The sequence below is a fragment of the Lactuca virosa genome, chromosome 4 (assembly GCF_052849685.1).
Source record: "Lactuca virosa cultivar CGN04683 chromosome 4, Lactuca_virosa_CGN04683_v6, whole genome shotgun sequence".
In the NCBI taxonomy this organism is placed as follows: Eukaryota; Viridiplantae; Streptophyta; class Magnoliopsida; order Asterales; family Asteraceae; genus Lactuca; species Lactuca virosa.
The window spans coordinates 76,998,981-77,009,922 of record NC_136429.1 but is presented as its reverse complement, the minus strand read 5'-3'; the positions used below and the strand labels follow the sequence as shown (position 1 = coordinate 77,009,922).

Sequence of the window (10,942 nt, the reverse complement as noted above, 5' to 3'; positions counted from 1 at the left end):
AACTAAGGGTGTTGATCGGGTATAACTTTCGAGTTCCTAGTAGTTCGGGTTTTTCCAAATAAAAACATAACCGATAACCAACCTATACTTAAATTCAGGTTCGGATAAATAGGGTAGTACCCAAAAAAATTTGGTTAAAATTATAAATAATATAGGACTAGCATGTTAACAAAAGTGAAGGGACCAAATATGTAACTATATTTTCGGTTCATAAAAAAGAAAAAACAAAGGGTTAATTGACAAAAAAAGAAACGTATTTGTGGTTGAAAAAAAGAAAAGCGTAGAAGTCTAGTATGCAAAATAATAATTAGTAGGAATTAGATGCACCGTTGGCGCTGGGTCGGATGAAGTTTAACTAATCGTTGATGATTTTTTGTTTTGTATTTGGTTCACTTCACTTTAAAAATGGGGTTGTGTTAAGTAGAGAATGGTTTTCTTTTGTGTACAAAAGTCGTTTATTTTGATAGTAAACACTATGAACTTAATTTATATTCCCGTTCATTACAACTGCATGGATGAAACAACATACGTTCACTTCTAGAACTGAAAGATAGTCAAAAGAAGAGAGGGTCTACATGCATAAGATAAGGCAAAAATACTCGTACATCCTTTTATTAGAATAATGTCTGCAATCAGCCTCCAGGCACCGGACTTCAACAATGTAGCTTCCTGTAGAATAATTACCATCAACAAAGATAGTAAATAAAACTCGTTTTGCTTTTCAATCGTTGGTTTCTTTTATATCCCAACAAATAATAGAAAAAACCTCATAAGCAGTCTTCATTGGGAAACTCTCAATCTGTATATCCCACCAAAAACTAAAATACTCTTTAATAAAAACCTCATAACGACATCTGTTGAAGGGTATTAATGCATTCAGTTTAACGCTTCTATTTGTTGTATTTTGGTAATTTTGCACCGACAACGTCTCTCCCGCTGTGATTGAATCCTTGTGCCAAAATAAAAAAAATTAGTAAAAATATATAAATAAATAAAAACATGTGGTATTTATAAATGGGGATCAAAATAACCTTCATAAAAATACAGTAATGCCTAGCCCTAGGTGTACGGCAATTCAACTCCGAATCAAGATCCAATCTCAGCACCAAATAACAAAAAAAAAAAAAAAGGTAAACACACGCATACTCGAACACACATCAGCAACATAAGTGATCATATTTCAAAAAAAGAATGTGTACTGTTACTCTTTTATTGAAAAAAATATATTTTTGAAAATCAAATTTTAGTAATCGATTAAACATACATGAACTAAGCGTACACACACACATCAACATTAGTGTAAGAGTTCAAATTTGAAAAAAAAAAAATTCGCCCATGTTACTCATTTATTGAAGAAAAAAATTTCAAAAAAAGATTATAACCTTTTACTTTGGACCAAAATACCCTTGTCTTTCAAAACATTCCAGAACCGCTTCAATCTTATTCGCGTTTTCAAAAAATAAGTTTCTCAAAAGCATTTCCATACTAATTAAAACCAACTTTTCAAAAAATAAGTTTCACAGAGCATTCCAGTGTTGTATAAGTCGAATTCGTCCTTTTTTTTTTTTGTTAAAAGACCAAAATAGCCTCCGCGTATATGTTGAAATAAATAAAATAGAAAATTTTATTAAGAGTGAAATTTTAAAAATAGAAAACTCACAAAGACCGTGTTTGGTTCATGGATTCTAAAGGAATCTGGCAGAATTGGAATTCGTGATTCCTTTCCGAGGTTTGTTTAGTTGCCAAATGCACAGTATTTGTCTATCTTTTAGCATTTCAACTTTTGATGTCATCTTTCATGGGGTCTTAATCTTCCTTTTTTCACCTTGTTTATGAAGAAACCTGATCTGAACACTCAACCATATTAGAGTCAGAAAACTTGTTAAAAAATGCATAAGAGAAGGTGTAAAGAATCAACAAATCTTTTAAAAATTAAACCACCTGTATGATTTGACCCACAAGAAACTTTGATTATTGTTTCGGTGTTCCCTCAGATTCATGCCCTACATAAGCAAGCTTCACAGAGCTTCTTCCACATTACACTGCAAAAAAAAAAAAAAAAAAAAAAAAAGATTAAAAAAAACATAATTCATCAAAAAGTATTTATGCTAACCAAAGAAAAAAAACTTTACATAATATGAAGTTGTCTCATTCGTAAATTTAAACATGAAGAAGGTATAATCAAATTATGTCTCCGACCTGCAACAAAAAACACAACAATTACAAAATTAGCCTTATCTATCTCAAAATATTTTATAAACCCCATTTCATCTAACCTTGTCTGTTTGTTCATCTAATAACGGTATCCTATGCAAGCCCTTTCCTGTTAATTTATAAATATAAAATAATAAGTTTATATTACAATATAGATAAATAAGTGGTTGATAAACTTTCATCATCTTGTAAAACCAAAAGAGTGTTTTACCCTTTGGAAACATATTGCTGTGTTTCAGCAAACATGTCTTGGAAAAGACGATTTTACCCTTCTTAAAGGTGGAATTTTGAAAAAAAAGTACCTTAAGCAGCATGCGAATTGTAATCCCAAAGAAGAACCGAGTAAAGTCCATCATTGTGGGTTTGTGTAACTCTTTTCAGTAAAAGTAAGATTCGGATAATCTCTCATATCTAAACAGCTCTTTACCAGCCCAAAGTTGTATTGGCTGCAACCAAAATAATAAAATAAACCAATGTCAAACACATGTAGAATAATTGACATAAATATCCCCAATGTCAAACATATAATTGACATAAATATGAGGTGCAAGAGCAACTGCAAGTTCTGTTATGTTAATTCATTACTAATGTAATGGATTGAAAGTGAATTTTAAGTGGTTAATTGACATAAGCATATTCATCTCATCACCATCAAAATCAACATTTTTTGCCTGCAAAAATTTAAAACAGTTTTTAAAAAAAAAAAGATCAGAGTTATGATCAAAGAAATGGAATTTCATACAAAAGCATACCTAGTGTCATGAATAAGGGTAAAAAATGAAGGATAGCTTCAGTTAGACATTTCACCAAACACCTAACATGCACCTGCTCGATTTGTATCAGATCATGCGTATAATTAGACATTTATCCCATTGCGAACACAATTTATTTGTTACATCTTTTATAATCAGAATAAAAGGGTGAAATGGGTTCAAATTGATGTTACCTGAATAAATATCTTCAGGTTCTGCAAAAGTTGGACATATATTACTCCCTGCGTTCCAAAAAAGAATATATAATCAATCATATACAATCTTAAACTTATAATTTTCGACTACATCTTAATTTTACCCTTCAATTGAAAAAGGGCCACACACTTTGCCAAGCAAGTGGAGGATTGACATATGAGAATAAGGAACAATAACTTCAAGAAATGTGTTTGACGCTCCAACAACCGTAAAATGCATATCAATATCCAATTGTATGTGTTTTCAGAATTTATTGATGGATACATAGGAATACAATAACGGCTGACCTGTGAAGGCGCCGACGAAAACACCTCCCTTGCAGACCCCAAAGACAACAACACTGACAATCACCGTTGTTTCCTTCACCTTCACAGTCATCGTCAATAACGATGGCTAACCAAACCACCACAAAACATCTCTATCATTCTCTACTGAAGACATATTCGAAATACAGGAGGCCTTTGGATCCAAGAAGTCTGACACATTCATTTTTGCATCCATCTCTGAAGTCCATTGTCTCTGCAAAAACACAAGTAAAGAATTAATGTTATCGAAAGAAGAATTGTAAGGAGGATGATATATACAAAGGAAATTGCTATTCCTTTTACCTAAATGTTTAGCCTTCACATCAACTCCCTTGATTTGCAAGTTGATGAAAATCAGCCCTGCATCACAACCACAAACACATAAAACACACTTCCAAAAAATATAAATCATAAAATAAAATAAACAAAACCTAAATCCACGTGTCAATTGAAAAGAGCTGAATTTTTACAAAGTTAAATACCTATTATACCCCTTTTTGATTCAGCTACGCATCAAAACATATACTACGCCCTGTTTTCTTTAGAATTACTCGGTTATAACAGGTCTGGGCATTAACTCCAAAATTCATTACATTCCCGTTTCATAGCATCTTATTATGGTATCCGATCTTTTATATAAGGTATGCTATCGATGCTATCAATTGCATTCAATGGAAATCGTATTACAGTCAATATATATTTCAAACCTTTATATCAATCGTTTCTTTGGTAAATTGTGTCTCCTTCGTCCTTCATCAATCGTGCTCCAAAATCATCCACTCAATCACAGACGAAAATCCTCCACTCAATCGCAGAAAAGAGGTGTTCGGTAAGTTTCTTAAAAGCTTACTTTCAGATTGTTTGTTTATTAGTTGAATCTTCTTGTGTGTTTTTTTTAATTTCTGTGTTGTTTTTTACACAACAGTTTATGCTTCTCAATTCTCAATGTGTATGCGTGTGATAATCATAATCGAAAATTGTTTCTGCTTCTTAAAAACCTACTTTCAGATTGCTAATCAAACAATAATGATGGCTAGGGCATTTTCGTCCTTCATCAATCGTTGTTAATTTTGATTTTTCATGCTTATCCATTCTATCCACTGGATCAAATGCTGGAGGGCATTTTTGTCTTTTGTTTTCTCTTTGTAGTGTATATACATGTACGCCCAAGAAGATGATATTAACAACCTATCTACCCCTTAAAAACCCTTTTTACCCTTTATTTATATATGTCAATCTTATCCACTTTTGGATCCTATTATTATATACTCTTAATTTGATATTTTTATAACTTAATTAAGTTGACCAATCTTACATCTTCGGGTAACATTGTTTTCAAATTAAAAAAAACACATCAAAGAGCATCCAAAAAAACAAAAACACAAAAAAACCACAAAAAATAAACGTCCCAGCAGAAAAAAAAACCCCAAAAACAGAAACCAAACAATATCAAACAATAGGAAAATTGTACTTTTCAATTTGGCGTTGCTTTTATTTAGAAACCATAAAAAATTTGTACTTCTCAGCATGCTTTCATTTTCTGTGTTTGCTAACTTTAAAGGTTAAATCTGTCCTGCTGTTGGTACTTATTTTTTTATTGGTAAAATACCATTTTTACCCTTTATTTATATTTGATCAATATGAAATATACTCAAATATCGATTTTATGCATTCTTTAACTATGAAGTACATCAAATTGGACTAATATACCCCTACCCCTGCATGCATTCTTTAACAAACGTTACAATCAATAGCAACATACTTTCATTTTATCTTTTTGTTAATTCTAAAGGACAAATATGTCCTGCCCGTTCATCCTGCCTTTTTTTTGTTAATTGTAATGGCCAAATCTTTTTTTATATGTTTACTACTCTAGGGACATAATTGTAATTATGTTTGTGTTTACATTTTCTATGTGTAATTTTCTTCCATTGTTTATCCTTAATATTGTATGTCTTTCTGTTATAGTGACAATGGCAGCTAGAAATATCACTTTCATCAGCGACTTAGACAATATGAGGGATGATTACACACTAAAAGTGTGTATCATCCGGTTGTGGAGATCATTTTCCGAATCTGACCCCACTGTTGTGAAATCAATTGAAATGATATTAATGGATGAAATGGTAAAATATCCTATTACAATAACATTATTCAAAATCATTTTTTTTTGTATTTGCTCATTCCAATAATATTATTCAAATTCATTCATGGTCGAATAATTGATTCAACTTTGACCAAATTATATAAATTAATATACAATTGGTCAGCAATATATATAATATTCTTACAATATATTAATAGGGTACAAAAATCAGAGCCAGTGTCTACCGAAAAGATTTCCAAAGGTTTGACTCCAAACTGAAAGAAGATGACGCTATTTACATCCGATCCTTCACTATAGCTCCAAACAAATACACTTTTAAAATAAGTGATGTAACCTCCAAGTTAAACTTGCATGGACAAACAACGGTTCATGAGTGTCTTGGTTTTCAATACAAAACAAAATATGAGTTTTGTTTTGTATCGTTTGAAACCATTATCTCTGCGACAACTACATCTAATATCTCAATTGGTACTTTTTCCCCCTATTTTATTGCATTTTATATTTAATTTTTTTATTTTACATAAATTTGACATATTGTATTGTCATTTTTTAGATGTTATAGGTGAAGTTGTTTCGTTAGGCAAGTTGGATTCCCGTGATGTTAGCAAATCGAAACATAGACTAACTTTACAAATCAGAAACTTAGAGTAATTATAACTTTTATTATATTATATATTAAATTATTATTATTAATATTATTATTATTATTATTATTATATAAACATTTAACCTTTACTGTTTCTGCAGAGGTTTGCAAGTTAACGTCACATTGTTTGCAGATTTCGCATACCAAGTGATTTCTTATCTTGAAGCTCATAAACAAGTTGGTCGTGTGGTTATTATTTTGCAGTTTGCAAGACTTAATGTCTATAACGGTACAGTTCTTATAAAAGGCAACCTTCGTTATTTTACGCTTTTTTTATTACTCATTATTTTGACTAATTTATTTTCTTTCAACAGGAATTCCTTCTGTTAACAATTATTTTGATCACACACGTATGTTCATAAATGCTGATCTTCCCGAAATTGTGGCCTTCACAGATAGGTAACAAACTATTTTAATTATTCATTCTTATTTTGTTTCTTTTTAATAATTTTACTAATTTCATAATTATTTTCCTAAATAAAAAAACAGCTTGGTTGGATTACGAGGAATTCAAAACCCTTCTTCTTCTTTGACTTTTGATAGCTCCCAATCATACAATGAATATGAAGACTTTTTGAATAATCACAAAGTTAAAAATGTTGTCGATTTGCTAGAACCACAAGAGGTATGTCAATAATTTGGTTTATTTAATGTGATTTTGTTTTATATTATTCATTTATTGTAGTTGCATTGTTTTTTTATGAATCTTTTTGTATTTTATATTTTTTTAGGTCGGGAAATTTATCATTGTTGGTACAATTTACTATACGACAAGATATTGATTGGTATTATGATGCGTGTTCAAACTGTGGAAAGAAAGTTGATCGAAGAGATGTTTTTAGCGGTCCAGATAGTGGTGATGCAAGTGTGGTTGTTGAATGCTCTACTGATAAGTGTAAAAAAAAGGAGATTTCTTCAGCTCCAAGGTTTTTTACATTTACAAAAACCTTAACCGGACAAATTAAATACATTATTAATCATTAATAATGTATAGTTAAACTTAAACATATTTAATATAAATTTATGTGGGATATTTTTGTAGGTATAAAATACCTATTCGTGTCCAAGATGATTCTGGCACAATCACACTAACTCTGTTTGATAGAGATGCTTATAGACTTGTCAAACAACGTGCAAGTGAGCTCATAGAGAAAATCAAACAGGTATAACTTAAGTATAATATATGTTTTATTAAATTCTATTATTTGTTTCATTTTATTTGTATTAATTAATATTAATTTGCTTTTAACCATAACAATAATACATAAGACATTTTTTCCTGGGGATAATCCGAGAATGTATCCTTATGACCTCAAATGTCTGGTACATAAAAAGATGGCATTCAAGATAGATGTTAATAGATTCAACGTATCCAATAACTACAATCGGTTTGGGATACTTGGCTATACGCTTGATAGTAACGTTATCAATGCTTTGGAAAAAAAGTTATTTGTTGAGGTATTTATATACATCTTTTTTTGGAAATTATGATGCACACTTTTATTTAATGATTTTTACTAATTACTAATTAATTGTAAATCTTGATGGAATAAAACCTTAAACCCACAAATGATAATACATACTTTTTATGCACCTAAAGCAGGCAGGTAATTCTGGAAATCCTGATGATATAGAAATCGCATCTCACGAAACGAAGTCGTTGAAGGTTAGCCTATAAAACTACATTATTTATTTTTATATAAATTTTTTTTATCAAATATTTTTTGTTATTATTTTCGTACTAAATCTATTTCTTGATTTTGCTTCAAGGACGCCATCTCACAGACCGGTGATAATTTGACGCCTTCCATGCCCGACAAATTAGAAGCTACAAGTCCTTTCAAGTTTAATTCACCCCCAAATGTAAAAAAACGAAACGTTGGAGATACAATTGATGTTGATGAATATGATAATGTCAATTCGTCTACAAAAGTACCGCGCTTGAATTCCAAGGTCGATGGCAACACAGGTCTTTTAATACCAAAACTTGAAAAGTGATTTCAATTTAGACTTTTTGAATCAACAATATTCTTGAATTTTTTTTTTTTGGGATTCTGTTTGGCAGTTTTGCTCTTCGTGGTGTTCAGTATTCAAACATTCATAGTTCTTGGTTTCTTTTTGTTTCTAATCTCTATCTGAAGTAAAAAACTGTTTTTTTGGGTTATGACGTTAATTAGAATAATCCAATTTTAAAGTGATTTGTTGGCGTAATAAATATGGATGTTAAGCTTTTAGGTAAGCAATAACTTTTCTTTTTGTTCGATGTGTGTTTTGTACTTTAAGCCTTCCTTTATATGTGTGTCATAAGTGTGTCTACTGATGAAAGTTTGAATACTTAACAATTATGATTATAAAGATTCTAATTATGCATAAATATATCAAAAATAATTCGACAGAATTAGCTTTCATGTGCAAATAAAGCAATGTACTTTTCTTTTTCGTGTTATGAGTATATTAGCTATATGAAAAAACATGTATCAAATATGAATAAATTAAAAAAAGTGGTATATCAAATGCACATGAAATCGGTGCATGCATCACGAGAATATGTTTTTCAAAAATTATATGTAATGTTAGAAATGTACATTGTAATGAAGTTGTCACATGAGATATGTCTATGTATTTGAATGTGTAACAGTGGATAGAATGGATAAGCATCAGATGTCAAATTTGGCCTTTGTCAATCCTTTTGTTAACCTCTGCAATTTTCAGTCTTTACATTCCAAAATAATTGTGAATTTATTGTCTCCTCTGGTAGACTTAAATAACATGTCAATTTTTTTTATTTACAAATATTGCATCCGGAATGTTCATATTGATCTGGATCATTCACAACTTAAATATATATTTCTGTTTCTGAATCAATACAAAGTACATAACACTTTTTGGCCAAAAAATATATATATATGCAAAAGACTAATATGCCCTCGCCGGCTCATTCCATGTGATGTGTTAGGTTTTTTGACACAGGTGTATTTTTTTCAAAACACATACCACTATGACAGGTATTATGATTCGAAACTTCTTAAAATAAATCACATTTAAGCAAATTATGCAGATAAAACGTATTTTACAAATATAAAATACCATATTTTACCATTTATTTCTTTCACTTAGAAATCGTTATTCAATATGGAAATTATATAATTACCTGATTAAGAGCATTTTTTTATGGTATCCATATCAATCATATCTATTACATTTAATTTTCATTATTATGTCGATTTGATCATATATTTGTCAGTATATATTTGAAACATATGATAATCAGTATTTCTTTACAACATTGTGTGGTTATTATGGATCTTAATCTTAATAATCTCACGTAAGTTGAATTTCGAATATTCAGTTACATACTTCAATCCAAAGGACACTCTCTGCATCTCAATTATGCTTCTTAATTTCAGATATTCAATCACCGACTTTTTTCCTTCGGTAAGTTTCTCATGATTATATATGATTGCTTCTCAATGTTTGTGTTAATCATACAATTGAAAATTCTTTTCTTCTTCTGAATTCTGCGACTTAAATTCTGCTTATCATTGTTTTTTTTACTCTAAACATCTGGTTGTTACTACGAACTGCTAAACATCGGCCATTAGGAAATATGAAATACTTTTTACACCTGGTCCACTTTCATATGCTTGATGTTTAGATAGACGTTTTTCGTGTAAAGATTGTATAAAAACCTACATGAATAAAACATGGATGAACATATTAAGTGACATTGAATTAAAGTTTAATGCTAAGTAAATAGTAGTAGGGTAATGCAAAAACGAAAATTTCGTATTCAGTAATATTAACAACTAAAAATGGTTCTGTTTAAGCCTACATCATATCCTATTTCCCTTTGATTAATATGTTTTTGGTGTAAACCGGTTCAAATCAATGACAAATATGTAATTCTATGAAACATGACAGAACTGCCCCTTAATTCAAAATAGAACCTACCAGTCAAGTAATACAAAATACAATTAACTAATAATAAAGAAGAAAAAATATAACAAAAAACTGATAGAAAAATGTATTTGTCATTATAACGTCACAGAAATGCCCCCGAACTCAAAAAACATAAATATAAAATTTTATTTCTATTCGTATTGATTTCGATTGTACTTTTAGCTTTCTTTGTGTAACCCCTCAATGAATCTGAAATATAAACAAAATAAAGGCAAAATAAATTCTGAAAATGTACAGGTTTGTAGTATATTACAGTACAAAAATTACCATTAATATATTTTCTCTTATTTTTCTTATATTTCAGATACTAACAATTAACATGGATGTTTACAAGACTAATAAGAAGATAAAAATTAAATAATTTCTATCTTGATAATACAAAACATATACCGATGTACACTACATCAGTCGATCAAATTCTATCTTCTACAAATGTTAGTAACCCGGGTGCTAACGGTACGTTCAATTAATATGTTATTACTTTCTTTATAAAAATTTTTAATCTTAATTATAACTATTTTATGTCTCTCTCTCTCTCTCTCTATATATATATATATATATATATATATATATATATATATATATATGCTTATGCAGATTCAGATAGAAACATCTATCATGTCCAGGCTAGAGAAAAAAGAAGAATAAGAAAATTATATTTGGACAATAAAAAAAAGATATGACCAAATGAATCCTTTCAATTTCATCTATGTCACATCTTTTGAAAATGAAATTAATAGAT

At 29.7% G+C, this 10,942-nt stretch overlaps 2 protein-coding genes across 17 annotated transcripts; one reads left to right on the top strand and one right to left on the bottom strand.

The window, feature by feature from the left end:
* Window positions 1-454: 454 nt before the first annotated feature.
* On the bottom strand, window positions 455-3,908 carry LOC145105597 (uncharacterized). Of its 16 annotated transcripts, none has more exons than XM_079042684.1 (12): window positions 3,791-3,908; window positions 3,470-3,701; window positions 3,161-3,208; window positions 2,967-3,039; window positions 2,517-2,660; window positions 2,277-2,323; window positions 2,133-2,199; window positions 1,942-2,042; window positions 1,661-1,847; window positions 1,032-1,098; window positions 767-949; window positions 455-669 (listed from the first exon to the last, which is right to left on the bottom strand). In XM_079042684.1, exons 9-12 carry the CDS (start codon window positions 1,678-1,680, stop codon window positions 538-540), a joined length of 402 nt encoding a protein of 133 aa, XP_078898810.1. In that variant the 5' UTR covers window positions 1,681-1,847; window positions 1,942-2,042; window positions 2,133-2,199; window positions 2,277-2,323; window positions 2,517-2,660; window positions 2,967-3,039; window positions 3,161-3,208; window positions 3,470-3,701; window positions 3,791-3,908; the 3' UTR covers window positions 455-537. The 16 variants fall into 16 exon arrangements, 11 of the variants coding, with proteins under 11 accessions (XP_078898810.1, XP_078898812.1, XP_078898814.1 ...); XM_079042686.1 differs by lacking the exon at window positions 3,791-3,908 and adding an exon at window positions 2,864-2,885 and having other exon boundaries at window positions 3,470-3,778; XM_079042688.1 differs by lacking the exon at window positions 3,791-3,908 and adding an exon at window positions 2,864-2,885 and having other exon boundaries at window positions 3,161-3,181; window positions 3,470-3,778.
* A 1,552-nt stretch (window positions 3,909-5,460) lies between these two features.
* Window positions 5,461-10,561, top strand: LOC145104652 (uncharacterized). Its single transcript, XM_079041863.1, has 17 exons — window positions 5,461-5,613; window positions 5,792-6,062; window positions 6,148-6,241; window positions 6,342-6,469; window positions 6,555-6,639; window positions 6,730-6,865; window positions 6,972-6,989; window positions 7,057-7,166; window positions 7,283-7,403; window positions 7,576-7,698; window positions 7,844-7,906; window positions 8,011-8,234; window positions 8,306-8,380; window positions 9,512-9,565; window positions 9,648-9,675; window positions 10,363-10,437; window positions 10,505-10,561. The coding sequence occupies exons 1-17, from the start codon at window positions 5,461-5,463 to the stop codon at window positions 10,559-10,561; spliced, it is 1,815 nt and encodes a 604-aa protein (XP_078897989.1).
* Window positions 10,562-10,942: the final 381 nt, after the last annotated feature.